The following is a 19,347-nucleotide window of genomic DNA, read 5'->3' as shown; positions in this document are numbered from 1 at the left end:
TTTTTATTTTTTTTCCCCCACTTATCTAATACTGGGAAATACGTCAACAGACAACATTTCAACTTGGGGTGGAATATCCCTTTAAAGCAGAAATTATTTTTTTCTCACATAAGTGGAAAAAAGGTGTCAGACCCCTCTCCATACTTCCATGTTTACGGCTGGAAACAATGCCAGTCCTTTATGAACGCACACCACTAGCTGACCAGCATAGCTACAACACATTGTTTTACAGTTATCACTCTCACGTGTTTATTCCAGAACACATATGTATATATAAAAGACTTACTTGTCCACGAGAAAGGCCACTAACTCTGTATAGACTTTAAAGCCTTACTGCTCACCTTTAAACAGTCTGGCCCCTGCCCACATCCTTGATCTCCTGCAGCCGTATGCCCCAACATGCATCCTAAGATCTCAGGGCACTGGCTTCCCAATGGTTCCAAGGGCTAAGCTAAGGACTGTGGAAGAGCATGCATTTTCTTTTGTGCACCAATACTGTGGAACAGTTTGCCTTAGGATTTTAGGCTGGCATGCTCTGCGAAGCTAAGACTTACTTATGCATCATGCAAACTCCAGAAGGGTTTTTATTGGTTCTTAATTTAGTTATTTTTAATGTTTTATTTGTTCTGTTTTTACAATTTATGAGTTCTGCATTGGTGTTCAGAACTTTGTTTGAAAGCGGTTCAAAGTTATTATTATTATGTCAATTGAGATTTATATCTGCCAATGTCTAAAAGGCAAAAACTGCCTGTTTACAACTCCTAGAAGTGATTTATGTTAATTTAGTGTGGGTAACTCCTAAAATAAAACACATTGCTATTAAATAAAGAGAATTATCTGATTATCTTGAAGATAACCAGAAATGTCCAGTTGTTTTTACTTGAAACTGACTTAGAATCTGGCCCAAAGTATTGCTCCATCACCTTATTTTCATTAGTTTCCAGAAAGAAAGCTAGAACCTTGTGTTTGCCTATAATGTTTCTGGATATTTCTCAAACTGTAATCTGTATTTAATAAAACAGCAGTCATGGAGAAACCACTGATCTGTGCCCATTTCGTCTGCACCCCCCCCCCCCCCCCCCCCACACACACACACACACACACGCACACACACTGATTGACCCACATGGGCCAGCTTAATCTGACTGACTGCACATGTTCACTGATTTTCCATCATGGGAATAGTCTGATGTCTGTCGTGTCCAGCACCAGCTGTGTTCCCACAGAGGTTTGGAACCATACTTCTCGCCTCGTTTGGGAGGAAACGGACGCTGCATCCAAAACTTTTCCACGTGCATCTAGGAATAAATTTATAACCAACAGTTTTTTCGCCTTTTAATTTTCAGAGGAAGCAACCTCAGCGGACAACAAGAGATGTAAAGATCTGTTTTGAGCGCTTTTTCCAGCGTGTGCACACACAGTCACCAAAGCTCGGTTCATGACCGGAACCTACAACTTGACTAAAATGATGCCCAGCTTTCCTCTCTGGTCTCTGCTTCTAATTTTTGCAGTTTTTTCATCTCTTAAAGGTGAGATTTGCAAATGCTTTTGATTGAAAGAAAAAATCTATTTTTGATATATATTTTTATTTTTTGTTAAGAAACTTTGAGGATAACTGGGTTAGAAGTAGCCTTGAGGCTGCAGCTGTGTTTACAACAGATTACCTACAGTAACTTGAAAAAGTTCCAAATTATAAAATACAAATAATTTCATACAAGGATTATGCACCTGGGCACCTAAAATAGAAACTGTTTTGTAAGATGCATGCCATCTTGTAGAAAATCTACATTTTCTGTCTCCTTTCCGTCATTCCTGAAACCATCAGGTTAGGAATTTCTATTCTGGCTGGTTTTGTGGTTATAACCCATGGCCTCATCCCATTTTGCCATCCCTCTGTCTAAATGAAAGTGACAGCAGGCTCTCCTGGCTTCAACAGTAGGATTAAAGAGGTCTGGGGGCTGAGGTTGCACAGCTGTTTCTCAGGTTGTTTAAAGATAACCTGCATCGGGAGCTCTGAGGCCAGACTGTCCCTGTGTGATGCTACTACCATGCAACATAACCACTATCTGAGATTGGCTGGGATTCGTATCCATGTAAGATATTTGCACGGATATTTTCCCCATCACTCATGCGACTACTACATCTCTGCTGCTGCAGGACTCAGCTGTGTTCTCGTCTGAGTGAGACCATTCAGCTCTCTGTGTTCTCCGTTATGAAAACCCTGACTAAGCACAGCAGCGCGCTTTGCAGAGCAGCCACAGATGTGCTTCCACATGTTTCAGATTGTTTTTGGGGCTTCTTTAAAAACAAATATCTGACATCCAAAAACGGCTGATAGTTTTTTTATTTTATTTTATTTTGCCATTCAGGGATACTTCAATAAATACACAAACAAAATTAATAAACGGTGCATCAACCGATTAGCATTTTCTTTCATCAAAATTGTAATAATTTTGTTTCAAATCAGAGTTAAAACATAAATATGCTTGAATAGATGACTTTGACCTTCACTGAACTGTACATGTCTGAGTTATTATCTTCATAGTTAAACAGCTGGATTTACAAGCTGGTGCACTCAGACAACTCTCTCGTGTCTTTTGGAGTAGAATAACGAGGATCCAGACGGTAATTACAGTAAACTAGGCAACACAAACATCTGGCGTCAGAGGATGGTTATCGAGCACTTAAAACAGCCTTCATTAAACTTCTTTTTAGAATTAGATGTTTTATTTGTATTTGTAATTACAGTAAGACAGTAACTGTATTAAAACAAATTATCGCTGGCATGTAATTAGTTGAACAGAGTCGTCTGAAGGCCCATCAGTGCAACAAGAAGTAGAATCAAATCCATGGCTTTCAAAATACATGTAGAAGTGCTAACTTCATAATGAACTACCTCTCTGTAGACAGATCTGAGAAATATTTGACAACTCTCCAACTAATATGAAAGTAATTTGTCATGTAAATATCTTGAAGAAAATTCCGGCAGTGCAAGAGCGATGCATGCGTTAAAACCTTGGCATGAAAACCCCCTCTCAAAGTTATAGTCCCATTAGTCATCACCACACAGGTGAAATTACATCTCTGCATTTGACCCATCCTCATGCGGAGCGGTGAGCTGCAGCAGTGGCTGTGCTCGGGAACTATTTGGTGGTTTAACCCCCCCCCCCATCCAACCCCTTAAAGCTGAGTGTCAAGCAGGGAGGCATTGGGTCCCATTTTTAAAGTCTTTGGTGTGACCCGACCGTGGATTTGAGCAGAATTTGTTACCAACAGTTCCAGCCTGGTGAGATACTGGATTTCGTATGTAATCTCTTGCCTAATTGGTCTATTCTGTGGAATCGGTACTGAATTCAAATTTGTTTAGACTTTTTATTTAATTCAAAGTAGAATCAAACTTTTGCATGAATGAATTAATTAAATGTGTTAGAATTAAAAAAACGTTTGCATATCAAAGGTGATGCATTAGACAAAGTTTCACACAAATAGGCTGCTGCACTTTTTTTGTTAAGTACAACAAATTCTCAGCAGTCTTTGGCAACCGTTCCATCTAACGTATAAATGCAAAAAAGCCATTATATTAAATGTTAAAGAGCTGCTTTTTAGGACTTAAGACGCTGCATTATCTGCTACTTTTACTGCACAAAATGTATGTCAAGGGCTCAGACTAGAAATCTCTGCTTAAGACCATAGAGTAGGACATAAATGCTTGCACACTGATACTATGCTTTAGCGTGAGATCATATTAAGGTGTACAATTTGCTGTGGTAAAGCCACTTAGTAAGCATTTGTTTGCTTCTGAGTGCTTTGTCTGCTTGAACATTTCACAAAAAAAAACCTGTAGATATTTTCTCCATTCAGTTATAGTATGAGCAATTGATAAAAAATGTTCTTTGTCAGTGCTGTTCCACCTATAACGAATACACGTTCTGCTATTTTCTTTGGAGAATGGAATTGTTTTCTTCAGCCTTGGGGACAGGAACAAAAAAAGCCCCATTTTTTTAAATGTTTGGTTTTAAAATCTATCATCTGAGTTACTATTTTTTTAACTGCAGATACTATGTTCAGAAAAGTCATTGTGTTGAGTCTCAATGCTTTTGATTTCTATATATGACTCTTAATCATTAGTCATCAAAATTTGACTCCATTGTTTTTGCAATATACCTAAAACTTGTGGGTGACTCTCCCATTTCTGATCCTTCAATGTCCTGAAATATTTGTAAAATGTTCAAAATAATTTCCCCAAACATAAGTTAGTGAACTACATCAGTATCATTTGGCACTCAGGCTTGAACATTTGTTTAACACCTCAATCTAAAAGCTACCTCCTTAAAGTTGAAGAAGAACAAAGAAGAAACCATCTTTTTTATAGCGCTTCTTTAAGATAAAAATCATGTGGTGCTTCACAAGAACAGAAATTAAAATAAATAAATAATAACAAACATAATATAGATGGGAAAAGAAAGAATTGTGATTAAAAAAAGTAAGTAAAGGGAAAAAGAATATGGATAAGAGTGAGGTAATCAGTGGATTCTGGGAAAGAACTGAATGAGATGAAGATAGTGTTGAAGAATCAGCCGAAGGTCACACAAAAACAAGAGACTTCAGCTGCTTTTTAGTAACACTGGACAGTTTCCTGCTCCTCCACCCTACTAGTTGAAAGTGGAATTACAATAGTCACAAACAGCCCTGCTATAGCTAGCACTGACGACAAGCTAATAACATGAGCTACCTACTGCTAAAATAAACCAAGAAGTAAAACAATCCACATGTTGGACAAAAAATATTATTACTTACAAGCCACGTAGCAACAAAGCCAGGTCAGCATTAGTCCATGATTTCATAGCCTCCTATAGCTCCCTTAAACTAGCATAGGCCGTAAGCCCCCATAATTATGGGATGAAGCGCGACACATATCCAGGAGGCGAGTTGACGTTGCTATCTCTGGGAACCCAGAAAAACTCTATAAGCTTTGGGTTAACATGTAGCTAATGTCCTGCTGATCTCCAACCGTGGAGCATGAGCTGATGTAAAAGGCAATGGCGCCCAGCTACGATCGCAGCGGTCTGAGGCTCTGCTTGTAATTTGACCTCCTTAGACCCTGCGTCCACATACACAAACATTGGCTTCTTGCACTGGAATATTTTATCCTCTTCAACTTAGACTTTTTTTTAATTATTTAGAAACATTTGATATTGAATTTAAGATAAAATCTTTTCTAGGAAACCTGTCAATATTTTTATTAAATTTTATTTTACATCACACCAAATACAAATTCGAGTATCAGGAGGTTAATAGTCCCAGTCCATATGAGATCTCCCCTGCGACCAGCATGATTACAGCCTCGCACGGAAACCAGTTGGTCATGTGGGTGAGATATCCTGGTCCCTGGAGCCCCTTCTTAGCTTCTTGGGTTAGCTAAGTTAGCTAGTAGCTACATTGGTTCAATTGTTCCAACTGTAACAGTCCCACCCTCAGCTCCACCCTTTTTCCCATTTTTGGATTGTCTGGGCGTGACGAGATGTGTGACACAATCAAAATGGCGGTGGTGGGAACCTCCCATTTGGAACAAAAACTTGTAATTCGAGCCTATGGACATGAATTGTCCATTATATATGTCGATGGTAGGCCATGTCGATGTTCACTCTGGTTTTAGCTCTGTGCTTCTCCTCCAAAGACATTATGATAAATGACCCGCACTTGTATAGCGCCTTTCACCGTCAGAGGACTCCAAAGCCCTTTATACTACAGTGGTATCATTCATCCATTCACACACACATTCACACACTGATGGGGATGAGCTACAGTGTAGCCACAGCTGCCCTGGGGCGCACTGACAGGGGTCAGGCTGCCGAGCCCTGGTGCCACCGGCCCCTCTGACCACCACAGCGGGCAAGGTGGGTTAGGTGTCTTGCCCAAGGACACAACAGCACAATTCTCTGTCTGGAGCCGGGATCAAACCTGCAACCTTCCCATTACCTGTTGAGCTACTGCTGCCCACTCTCTGATTTTTACTTCCAGTCTCCTCCATGATGATTACAGTAAAAGCAAACTTATATGCTTTTCTTCTTGTGCTTTTTATTGTTGACCAGCAAACTGAAAATGCTAACAACTAGCATTACAGCTAAAAGCCCTTAAGCAGGTTAAGAGCGCCCCCTAGGACACCTACCTTCTTCACAAAACTATCAAGTGTTTTTGCTCAGCAGAGGGCTGCAGGGTGGTGTCAAATATGAAAGTTTCTAACCCAACATCACTGATATCAATGTTAAAGCTATAGCTTAATGTTTTAAAAACTATCAAGTGTTACTTTAAATTTATCTTTGCAATATCTTCCCTTTCAGCTGCTGAGGGCCAGAAACCTGCCGAAGACTCTGGAAGATTGTCCCCTCCATCCCCCGTTTATCCAAACATCAACTTTCAGATCTTCAATACAGACCATGTATTTCTGAGACAAAGTAATCAAAGGCCATCTGAGAATTCCAGCTTGAAAGTTCAGGCCAAGATTTTTCTCATCACCAGTCCAGGTGCCGGGATCCTCCCTCCAGCTATCAAGGCATCATATGGTCCCCTAGCTGTAGATGCCACCATCCCACCTGACCTGCTCCTCAGTGGAAGGAAAATTCTGCCAGTAATTTTGTCTCGTCAAGTTCGTTCCTCATCCCCTTTTGTTAAGATTCTTTTCCAAAGGCCCACAGAATGTAACATCACTTCCAGCCAAGAAACATTAGACTGCAAAGGAGGCTATGAAAAGAAAGACGAAGGTGGGAAAACCAAAGATGAAGCTCACTGTGTGACAGCTTATGCCTTCTGGGAGACGAGAGAAGTCCGGGGTTCTTGCCTGGTGTCTCCGGCAGGATTCTGCGTGGCACAGCTCAAGCTAGAACCATCTTGGTTTGGATCTGCCAGCAAATCTGGAAGCTCAAGCAAGGAAGGAGAAAAAACTGAAGGAGTAAAAGGACCTCAAGGGAATTTCATGGAAGTCTACTTCCAGAGCAGAAAGGACCAGACTGGCCAGTGCATGCCACAAGATAGCTTGCAACGAGTGGGAGTGGGAAGAGGGAGAGACTCCGGGGGATCTGGGACACCTATGAGGAGGATTGGAAGTGTCACTCTAGTCAGAGCTCCATCAGGCAACCCAACATTTTATCGACTCAGGCTAGGGGGTGCTGTGATGATCCAAACTTCTTCCAAACCACTGAAGACCGCTGATGTGGCAACATTCTACATTTTTCTGCCAAATACATCTACTGTGAAAAATTTCACACTAAGGTAAGATATCTTTGTTGCTTTTCTGTCAGGGTACTAACAAATTATACTATATGTCATTGTTTTAATGAACCTAATTGGGTATTTTTTTCAATTGTTTTGCTTTCAAAAACCTCATGCAAAAGGGCCTGTTTAAAACAATAAAGGTGTCCTAGAAAATGTTGTTTTACAAAGGAAAACTGATTGTTGAAGCTCACAATGTCCCAAGAGCCCTCATCAATAGCCAAACTCAACCCTGGAAAGATTGGTTTGCCCCGCCCACTCTGCTAGGACATTAATAGTAACTCGTTAACTGCCATTGATGACTAAAGTCGTCATTTGCATTTTTTTACTGTGTGGAACGAGCCCCCGCACCGTGAGAGCAAACATCCCAGCTCTAAAGCCGATCATCATCCACTTACGTCACACGTCACATGATCAGGAAGCAGAAAATCCATGTGTTAGGAGATCGTTTTGGGCCGCTGCTGTAAAAAAAGTGAAAAGCGAACCAGAAAAGCTTCTGACGATCACAATTCAACAACGGATTATGTAAGAATGGATAACGCTCAAAACGCTCGGATTCTTCCTGATGTAAGAGGTGAGTCTCCGCTTTGTTTTGCAAGTTTTGGCGTTGACATCTTCACAGAGCGTAACATTGTGTGACTCTTAAAAAAACAGTGAAACTCTGCCAGCGAAGGCTGGCAGTTGATGAGTTAAATGAGCTGCGTGCTGATTGGCCAGTTAACACCAATGGCTCTGAGATGCTGCTTTAAGCTATTAACTCTGCATTCTTTGTGTGTGTGTGTGTGTGTGTGTGTGTGTGTGTGTGTGTGCGTGTGCATACGCATGCATGCATGTGTGTGTTTGTGCATGCGTGCTTGCATGTGTGTGAGACAAAGGGGAAAGGGAGTCTCTGACCTATATCAGGGGTGAGATTGTGGAGCAGGGGGTTGCAGATCAGCAAAGAAAATGAGCTGTGGATCTATCTTGCATTATTTTGGACATCCCCAGTTCATCATGGAATTAGAGTGCTGCTCCAACATTTTGTTGTATTTGCTTTTCCTGTCATCAGGGATGTTGCCTCAGGCTAGAATAGCTTCAGCTAATGCTAGCATTGTTGTATGGTTAGCATTACCATGACCAATGCTCATTTGATGCCCTTGGAGTAGGTTGTGATATGCAGATGTAAGGTGGTGAATATGTTAAACTAGCTTTACATAGAACCACAATACCCCTGTTGTGTTTACCGGTGTTTGAGAATTCCCCAAATTCTTCTTTTAAAATTTAGTCATGTCTGCCTAAATTTATGTTTTGGAGTCTTGCAGAATAATTGAAATTCTATGCTTCCTGTGCGAAATGCAAGCCGATTCCCTCAGGGTTGCTGATAGTTGGTGTTTAAATGTGACATTTACTTATTTTACGCTTGAGACTTTGAGCATTTTTATATCTATATCACTAAGACCAACAAAAATGGAAAAGATGCAGACGATATTGCCAGCTAAAAGTTACCCAGAAGGGTCTAGCTTTAAGTATCATTCAAATGAATCATACTAATCACTTTGAGTCAAAGAGATAAGAGCTTAGAAAGAATTGCATATTAATTGATTATTTCTGAAGCATTTGATGTATAACCGTACAGAATATCCAGGATGTATTGTGCATTTTAGTATATTCATGAGGGATAAGCTCCATGCATTTAAACGATTACTTAAGGCACTTAAATTATGATGGGGGCTCATCATCAAGGCCGTGCAGTAAAATGCACAAACGCCAGAGTGACTTGTGTTGCCTGCCAGTTGCTAGCTGCATAAATTTCCAACACATCCTTCCTTCCACTGCCTCACCGTTAGTGAGAGGAGTTATGGAGAGCGCTCTTCCATAAACAGGGAAATAATTGGCGAATGATTCACTGGTTTTCATATCTCAACATCCCACTAACATTTCAACAAGGTTTTGTGGTTATTTGACTTCATAAATAATGCATCTGTTTAATGGAGCAGGAAAACAAATAAGTAATCTTCCTAACTCCTCTGGGTAAAAATGAACTTCATCTAAAAGCAGCTCCGTCACTGTGAAACACAGTCTTCAGTCTGTTTCCAAACTTCCCCCGTGCTGCTGTTTGGATGCACATGACTAGGTGGGCAAAAGCTTGTTCATTAGACTACTTCAGATTAATAAAATGTACAATAATTTTTCCAAAATAGAGGACAAAATGTTAATAAATATGTTGTCATTAGATCATTTAAATCTGTGCATTTGTCAGGAAAACAATGTCTGATGATGTGAACAGAAACTGAAGCACAATTTGCTCTAAAGCAAGATGTGAGCCGTTGTGATCTGGTCCTAGCATGTTGAGACACTAGCTAGCATGGTTTCACTGTAAAATCTGCACAATATATTGTAAAGGTGAGCTGTGTCTAATGGCAAGAATCTGGCAATGTGATTAAAAACAATACATAGATGATATGATAAATATCACAATACAGGAGAGACGATACGATAAATATTGCAAGACAATATGATATATTGTGATATTAAAATACAGATGATATGTGCAATTATTTTTTTATTTAATAGAAAACTCATGCCAGATGCTCCCAAGATGCACCCAGTGTTATCGTGAGATCTTGTTTTTGAGTCAGGATGAAGTTGGTAGAAACTGCTGCCACCTAGCAGTCAGCGTTTGAATTGTACCACGCTAAAGGAAATACAATAAATCAAATAAAACCAACCTTTATTTACAAAGCACCTTACAGGAATGAAACATGCCACCAAAGTGCTGTACAATTAAAAATAACAGCAGGAACAATTAAAACCAACAATATAAACATAACAGAGTAAGAACATGTAAAAGTATCAGTAACAGCTAACCTGAGTCTAAAACCAAATCATAAAGGTAGGTCTTCAACCTCATTTTATAAACCTCTACAGATGGGGAGAGCCTAACAGCTTAGGGAAGGGCGTCCGATAGTCTCGGTCCCGGTACCGAGAACACCTTTTCCCCTCATGTCTTCAGCTGAGCTCTGGGAACCGAGAACAGCAATTGGTTCTCAGAGTAGAGTGCCCGACTAGCATGTGGCTGCAACAGCTCTGACAAAATGGCAGAGGACAACCCATTCATTGCTTTGAAAACCATTAAAAGAAGTTTAAAACAAATTCTAAAATTGACAGGTAGCCGTGCAGAGCATCCAGAATTGGAGTCGTGTGTTCATATTTTCTCTTGCTTTCCAAAAATCTTGCTGCAGCATTCTGAACAAGTTGCAAGCAAGCTACAGTACCCTGACTTACGCCAAATACCATAAGACAGAGTTACAGTAGTGGGGTAATGATGGCATGAACAACAATCGAAAATAAACAGTCAATCATGAACAAGAGTCTGCTTCTAGACCTGCAGAAAGAGAAAAACAGACAAAAAAGGGACACACAACAATACAACAAGAGCAAAATATGACTGCATCAACCATAATAAATGTATTATTATAACAATAATATATGAAATGTTTATCTGCTGATTGCTATACCAAATTTGAATTTTGCCAACCACATCTGTCCTTACCGCCTTAAACACCAATGGGGAGATTAGACAAGAAAGAGAGAAATGATAAAATATGATGTACTATCAATCAACAATAATAGTGCTATCCTATAATTCTTAAAATTGAATGGCCAAAAAACAATAAATAAATAAAAATTGAATGGCCAGACTGTCTCTACTCTGCTTCTGCTTTAAAGATTTTAAAAGCAAGATGTACTACAATATCTCAGAAGAGTCAAGCAAAATTGAAAAATTCCAAAATTTAGCAGTTCTTAATTTTTTGTTATTTTCTTGGACCAAACGTTACTGTTACTAATTACATCCATGATCTCTAGGCACACAGGACGTGTGCTGGCCTTATGATGCATTGATACATCATTACTTGTAAAATGTGTGTCCTTCATCAGATTTCTGTTTTATAATGTGCCATACTATTTTAACAGTCTGTCAATTTTTAATTGGATGAATCAGTGTGTTTTCAAGCTTGTGATGAACTCCACATTGTATAGCAGTGTGTAAAAAAAACGTGTTTCTTTGGAATTCACCATTTTTAGCGTTTTATTATTTCATTGAACCGACTGCGTTTCTAAGATTTGTGATTTGTCCAAAGGGCACATAATTTAATCTCTGTCTTTCCTGAAAGCTATTTTTACACACACATATGCTGATGTCATAGTTATTCTAGTCCTGGTGCTCGAAGTTCTCCATCCTGCATGTTTTAAATGTTTCTCAGCATCAACATTTTAGATCAGGGGTAGGCAATCCTGGTCTAGCATGTTTTAGCTCCAACACCTAACTGAATGGTGATTCACCAGTTTTTTTAATTTTTTTTTATTTTTTAAGTTTATTTTCATTTATTCACAATTAAAAACAAAACACAAAACAGGTTTGCGAAAACAAAAAAATGAAAAAGGAACAGAAAGAAGCAAAACTGTTCACCAAGCTATCAAGCTTTGCAGAAGCCTGTTAGTCACCTACTGATTAAAATCAAGTGTGTTGGAACAGGGAAAAAACTAAAATATGCTGGATAGTGGCACTCTAGGACCAGGATTGCCAACCCCTGGGACATGTTGTAATCCAGCAATTGGATCAGTTGTGTTGGAGCAATGGATGAAGGGCAACATGGTGAACTAATGGTTAAGACAAATTTATTTCCACTGTTCAAAGGTTTGGTGAGGATCTAAATTGGCATGGTTTCATTTCAGTGATGGACTGGCAATTCATCCAGGTTGTACTCAGTTGCCTGCTTGAGAGAGGTTACAGCTTCCTGTGACCCCAAACAAGATTGAGCAGGCTCAGAAAAATGAATGCATGGTCAAAGAAACATTTTGTTCCACTTTTCAAATTGGTTTTTGCAGCGTTATCTATCCTTTTTTCTTCCAAAATTGAGTTGCAAAGTCTTTGCAGAGAAGTTTGTGTTCCCAGCTTTACTCTGCTTCATTACTTTGTTTGAAAAGCATGACAATTTCACTGTAATCCAGTGATTTAGTGGTATCATGCTGCATGCATAGCAAGTGTACGGTAATCTCCTGCAGGATCCAAGCCAATAGAGAGGGATGTTAAGATGCATGTGTGTGTGTGTGTGTGTGTGTGTGTGTGTGTGTGTGTGTGTGTGTGTGTGTGTGTGTGTGTGTGTGTGTGTTGTAAGTGCATATGCGTGTGATTCGTCCAAAGGGCACCTAATTTAATCTCTGGCTAAAAGCGTTTCAAGTACTTTTCTTAAATAAAATACTTACATTCTACTCTGACTCACGCACACAAACGCAGAGACCAAGTGACCTGAATTTAGCTCCGTTGGCCATTGTTTAAATCAACTGAGTGAGAGTTGGTGGGGAGACACTAACCTTTCAACATCTGCTGCCGCTTTGACTACTTGTAAGGATTTGTGGCCTCCTCACCTGAAATTCCCCAAATTTCTTATTTACCAACCCTAACATTGAAAATCTTCCAGTTAGGTCAGCCATTTCAGACTGTGTATTCCTGGCCTACTGCCACATCCCGAATGGATTTGGACAAGGCGAGGTGACCGAGCACTGCAGTTAAGTCCAAGTGAAGGCCAGCTCTGAGGAGCTTGGCAAAGTGATTGATTCCTCCTGCGAGAAATCCCTGCTTTACTTCACTCTTTGGCTCAAGATTTAGTCCACTCCAGCAGGGCTGGGCCAGATAATCTGTGGCCCTGATTGAAAATTAATCGAGAGGTTAACTCTATGGGGTGGAGATGAGCTGGGCTGACTGCCAGGATTAACTCCGTACAGCCGTGTGTGTGTGTGTGTGTGTGTGTGTGTGTGTGTGTGTGTTTAAAGCTACCCTACCCAAATGTTAAACACACAACTTACTGAGTAAAACTCTGAATTTCCTGTCCACATAGATGATGGCTTTCAACCTGTCATACATTTAAACCAAAAACACTGAATGAGTTTGATAAAAACAGTGGAAAGTGTTGTTCTCCTGAAAGGTCAATATCGTCTCTGCTCCCCAGCTGTTGTCAAAAAGCCTGACAGTGACAAACAGTGAGGAAAGAATCAACCAGAATGAGGTTTCCCTGCAGGGAGGCTCATGTCTGCCTTGTGGTGAAGAAGCTCGTTGATCAAGGAAGATTCTGCCATCAAGTCACTGTGCCACACTCGATACGGGTCTGCTGAAGTGTTGTGGCCCCCTGGGAAGAGGCCAACAGGTGCTACAGTCACTTTGACACTTAATCTGGACAAGAAGATGGGAACAAACATATTGGATTTTAGAAAAATGACGTAAAACTTCGGACAAATATTTTTCTAAGCTTTTCCGTGAACTGAAAAAAAAAATAAATAAAAAGAAGTTGTACTTTCTTCCAAAATGAGGTTAGTTTGTATTCTGATCTGTTTGCTTACAACGTTAAAAAAAATTGCTGGCTGACTTGTGTCGTCTTGTCTGACACAATATGATCCAGGATGAAGTTAGTCAGCTTGAAGCTGGTTTTGCAGACAAACAGCTGAGGTAAATTGTAACAATTTAGTCTTTAAAAAAACCCAATTTTCTCAGCGTCACTGGGTATTACCTGGTTTTGAAAGACCCAGATTAGAAATCTTGGTGTCATAACTGATTCAGACGTGAGCTTCACTGGTTGCATTAAGGCTATAACTAGACCAGCATTTTATCATCATCAGTTAGCACGACTCAGTGGTCTCATGTCCAAATAAGACTCATTCATGTGTTCATCTCCAGCAGGCTGGACTGTTGCAATGGTATTGTGTTTGGTCTTCTCAAAAAAAGCTGCTGCTAAAGTCTTAACAAGAACCAAGAGATCCAAACACATCACTCCTGTTCTTAAACCTCTACACTAATTACCAGTAAACTACAAAATCAACTTCAAAGTACTTTTACTAGTTTATAAATCACTCAGTGGCATGGGGCCAGAATACATGTCAGATCTCTTTCTTGTACACCCAGCAGGGCTCTGAGATCCTTAGAAAGCAGTCAGCTGGTAGAACCTCGGGTCAGAACCAAACAGGGTGAAGATGCTTTTAGCTTCTATGCTGCACACAGATAGAATCAGCTTCCTCATCACCTCAAATGTGTCCCAACTCTAGAAACCTTTAAATAAAAATTGAAAACTTTCACATTTTCATCAGCCTTTGAATAAATGTCCTTATGCTGCACCTTCTGCACTGTAACTGCTCACCCTTCAATTTAGTGTATTTTTTTTCTGATTTTTAAATGTGAAATAATTTTCAGTATTTAGTTTAGTCTAAATCTATTTTTGTATTTTAATTAGGAAACATTTTTTTCTGATTGGCTTAATGAACTGACCTGAATTGGAATGTTTATTATGTGAAGTGCCTTGAGATGACTCTTGTCGTGATTTGGCGCTATATAAATAAAATTGAATTGAATTGAATTGAATTGAATTGAATTATGCCATTATGTTACTTAATATTTGTGCTATTTGCACTTATGAAACTCACACTGAAAAGCCTCTCTGTGTGAAATGCGCTATACAAATAAATCTACCTTACCTAGTTCTGCTGTTCTTAGCAATATCTGCATTTCTATATGCGCACATGTAGAGTGTTTGGACATAACAACATTCAAGCCAATGAACCTCAACTGTGGCCCCTGGGGCAGATGTGGCCCATGCAGCTTGTTTTATTTCATGGCATTGATCTGTTCAGCACTTTGGGTTGCATGAGCAACAGTAAAAGTGCTATATAAATAAAGCTTACCTTGACCTTTGGGCCCTAAAATCCCCCAATTGTGGGACTTTGATGTTTAGAAGCCAAATGCATGTCCAAAATATCAATAACTGTTCACAACTAAAACTGCAATCAAAATTCAATTCAACTCAATAATACTTCATTAATCCCAGAGGGAAAATAGAGTTTCAGTACACACAGTTCTGAGATCAGACATGCAGTACATACATACATGACAAGAATTGGTGAATGTGGTCATTCGCAACCTGAGTCGCGCTACCGTAACAGATCAAGAGGGTTTATATGTGGATAGAATCGGGGGGGGGGCTTCAGAGTTACTCTCACCCAAGAGGGTAGCTTTGCTATGCGAAAAACACCTCAGACAGATATGCACACAGACTTCAGACATTACACCTTCTAAGTGTCCACTAGGTGGGGAGGTAGGTTTGGGACTGTCCTCTCTTTGGTGCGTGCAGCCGCATGGAGCAGCGCTCGTCACCTCTGTTTGGACAGGGGAGGGAGATTAATGGGTTGGAGAGCACAGTGACTCCTAGATACGGTTCCACGGCCTTCACCAGTCACAGTCCCACCCAGGCTGGGAGAGGGAGAAAGAGTTGCCCAGCAATGGCAGCATTCCACATTTTTTCGGGGGGGGGGGGGGGGTACTTCAGCCTCACAGGCTCAAGGGCACCAGATTCAGGTAAGGATTGTTTTCGTCAAGCAAACAAGACAGGACAAAGAGCCTTGGGATGAGAGGGAGGGAGAGGAGAAAAAAGTATCTGTACTCTCCAAGAGCCGGAAGTTAAAAACAGTTAAGATGAAAAACAAAGCTATCTGAAATATTAATAAATTAAGATACAATATTACTTTATTTTATAAGAGCATCTGGCCCTCACGGTGTCACCTTTGAACAAATTTTGTTGAAGACCCCTTCTCCTACATTATAAACAGTTTATGAATACTTCCATCTGGTAATCATACTGGCTTTCAGCTCTCTCTGGTTTTATTGGTTGTTGAAAGAAAAAAAGATGTCTAATTTGTTTTTGGTGGTAAAAGGTAAATGATATGTTGTTTATACAGTTATGATAGAAGATAAGAGGTTCATTGAATAGTTGTTGTCACAGAAACAAAAAATTTTAGTTGGTGTTCTGAAAAGCTGCCGTGGCACAGATTTGAATTCGGGTTGTGTTCTGTCCAAATTTTTTTAGATTAAGAGAATATTTTCAACAAATCCGCTGGAGATCAGTGATGCTTCTGAATCAGACTCTGATCCAGCTGTGGCCAGATTATTTTTGTATTTTCATTCATTTTTCTGAAAGTTTGCTGCTTCAGTGTTTGTAGATATTTTTTGTCACACATATTTTTTTCCTTTAAATTAAGTTTATACAAAGAGTCAACATTTCAAGTGAACATTTATGGGCTCTGTTGGCATAACAAAGGGCTGATGGAAGAGATCTCCTCTTCTTCTCCAGATCGTCTATTTTCTAGACGCCCTAAACCATTAGAAAGCAGATCATAAAAGAAATGTCTTTAGCTGGATTTGTATAGACAGAAGTGGCTTCTTTGCTGCCCTTCTTGAAATCAGATCATCCATAACATCCTCTCCTCACTGTATGTGCAAATTCTCTCACACCTGCCTTCCACCACTCCTGAGTAACCCCTGCACTGCTCCAGAATCATCTTTATGAGATGGTCCTGATGCTGGCTGGCTTCATACAGTATTGTTCACAAATGCAGTGCAAATTAGTTTTTGGGCATTCTGGGTTTCTCCTCCATAAAAAAAGAACTGAAAATGTGTTACAGTAAATCTGATCCGTCATTACAATGTTCTGGATTTGACAATTGCCATCATTAAAAGTGAGGAACCACATTTTGCAACAATTAATATTTGTGCCTTTTTCGAGATTTTTGACCACAGATGCAAGCCGGTCCTTATTTACCTATACTTAATTATTTAGCAGACGCTTTTGTCCAAAGCGACTTAAAGGTGATAATCAAGCTAGCAGGTTGCCCTTGAGGCTAACAACAAACACTATTCAGTCAATCCTAGGTGGCAGTGAGGCAGCATAATGAATCATAGAGGGAAGTGAACATGGAGTTGAGAGTATGGGGACGGGTGCTGGGAGGGTCCTAGTTTAGAAGATGCTCCCTGAAGAGCTGGGTGCCCCTGTTCTAGTCGTGCTTGGTAAGTCATTCCACATCTGTGGAACAGCACATGAAAAGAGTCTGGATTGTCTTGAGCGTGGTGTAGGCTCTGCTATCCGACGATCCTTCGATGGCTGGAGTGGCCGGGTGTAAGCCTTTGCAAGGTTTCAGGTAGATGGGAGATGTGTCATCCAGGATACTTATTTCATTGTGTGAACAGCTGCACTTTAGCAGTAGATGAAAAGCCACAATTTTGTCTTTGATTCATTTGTTTAAGCTTAAGCTCACAACTGACACTGAAATGATGGCTTCTCCACCGATGCATGAAAACTTTTGATGCAGTGAAAAAAAAGCTGAAAGTGAATGTTGGATTTGCAGAGCTGTCTGCTCCAATCAAAATATTTATAATTAGTGGTCTATCTTTTCAGACAGTTTTGTGAGTGTGTGTGTGTGTGTGTGTGTGTGTGTGTGTGTGTGTGTGTGTGTGTGTGTGCGTGTTTGAATCAGATCTGATTAACAGATTCCCAGTGGTCCCCAGGGCTAATGGGATTTACACACCCCTGCTGATTCTCAGCGGGTGAGCAGCCTGTGTGTGACCCACCTCGTTAGACACAACACGAATGAAGAGGCACAAAAAAATAAATGAAAAAGAAACCGATGAAACATGTAATCAGAGGAAAATGAACCCAAATGCAGGTTTTAAAAACCAAACACACAAATGACCTCTTCCAGCTTGATAAAAGGACAACAGATGTTAATAAAAGTCACACATTATTGTAAAGCTAATGTGTTTTACTAGTTCAGGGTAAAATGTAAAATGTTCCTGGTGTCTAAATGGAAGCTTGTACTCCATTATGTGTTTACTCCAGGGCTTCTGTAAAGAAGGGCTTGTCCTTCAGTGCAGCTCGGCCTAGTGACCCATCGCTGTGGGACGTTGTGGTGGAGCCCGGCAGAGGAGCGACTCCTTACACTGTGTCTGTTGTCTGCAACAGGAAGCTGTCCGCTACTTCAAAAAGGTCAGACTGCTGCTGCATATGCATTTTAGAATATTTGCAATGTGAGCTACAGAAGCATTTTTTATCTAAATCTCCCTTTTGTCTCAGCTGGCCTTGTATGAATAAGCAACCACAATTACATCAGGTCACAATAAAGCAAAAAGGGTCAATATTAGAGTATTTGTTTTAAAGAACGTAGTACTTTAAACATGAGACTTTTTTCTCCAAAGGCTATAATTGATGACCTTGTTCTTGAATGGCAAACTGTCAAGATCTCGAAGTCACACAATTTTTATCAAAGGACATGTTGTTGCAGTGTCTTGCGGTTCTGCTTCATGAATTAATAAAATGACAAACCAGTGCTATAAACTCATAAATCTAATATCTAAAGTCAGCATGGGGTTTTAAGTAGTTTGTTTTTACAGTTTTGGTAGCCTGAAGGCAAGTTAAAATGGTTTACCTGGATTATACAGTTTAATGCGTGCATAATCTGAGTGACACTTGAGGAAAAACAAATACCCCCTCAAACTGAAACACGATTAAAACCATAGCAGGATGACCTAAAACCATTCATGCATTCACCCTTCTGGGCTCACAATGAGGAAGACCCTTTTTGATGAAGCATCCATGAGAGAGCAGAGCACGTCTCGGCTAGAAGAAGCTAACCGTTAGCATTAGCAACTCCACCACACTACACAGCAGCACTCCTTCAGGTTGGTGTTATTTGTGGAGGTAAAACATTGTAGAGCAAATGAAGTGACTTGTAGAGTCATGTTGCTGTTAGCCAATCACAGGCGAGATACCCAAATATCAGGAAATAAGACAATCATGTGTTCTCCTTCCTACTTCTCTGTCTCCTGAAACAGGAGTGCAAGAGCTTTTGTCCCATTGAGATCGACTCACATGCATTCGTTGCACCGCGACTGATTGGATTAATTTCTTTACATGAGCCATCTATTCCACAAAATTTATGAGAAGTGGTTGAACATTTTGATTTGAGAAATGCACAATCCTTAACACGTTTTGGCGCTGGAACTTGGGCCTTTGAAGTAATAGTGAGGATGTTTGCTGTCTTTAAATTGTCTTGACCATTGCCTTCATACAGTCAATCAAATCTGGAAAAGCTTGGGGAGTCGGCTAACTTAGTTTATAAGCAATACAACAGATAAACAGACAAGTCTTGTGTTCCATTTAGAAGAAATATATCCAATGAGCTAATCTGCTTGCAAGTGGCTCTGAATCCTACCCATACATAAAG

General features: G+C 40.1%; 1 protein-coding gene across 1 annotated transcript in view; it reads left to right on the top strand.

Annotated features, from left to right (window-relative positions):
- Positions 1-1,176: 1,176 nt before the first annotated feature.
- Positions 1,177-19,347, top strand: part of LOC107395423 (transmembrane protein 132D) — a 45,653-nt gene continuing 27,482 nt past the window's right edge. Inside the window, exons 1-3 of the mRNA XM_054744224.2 lie at positions 1,177-1,529; positions 6,342-7,269; positions 17,964-18,110. Coding sequence (XP_054600199.2) covers positions 1,439-1,529; positions 6,342-7,269; positions 17,964-18,110 — 1,166 coding nt within the window. The 5' untranslated portion in view covers positions 1,177-1,438. The remainder of the gene's footprint in view (positions 1,530-6,341; positions 7,270-17,963; positions 18,111-19,347) is intronic.

Source organism: Nothobranchius furzeri, chromosome 6 (assembly GCF_043380555.1).
Source record: "Nothobranchius furzeri strain GRZ-AD chromosome 6, NfurGRZ-RIMD1, whole genome shotgun sequence".
Taxonomy (NCBI): Eukaryota; Metazoa; Chordata; class Actinopteri; order Cyprinodontiformes; family Nothobranchiidae; genus Nothobranchius; species Nothobranchius furzeri.
Note: the sequence above shows the minus strand (reverse complement) of the source record. Positions and strands in the feature narration are given on the sequence as shown.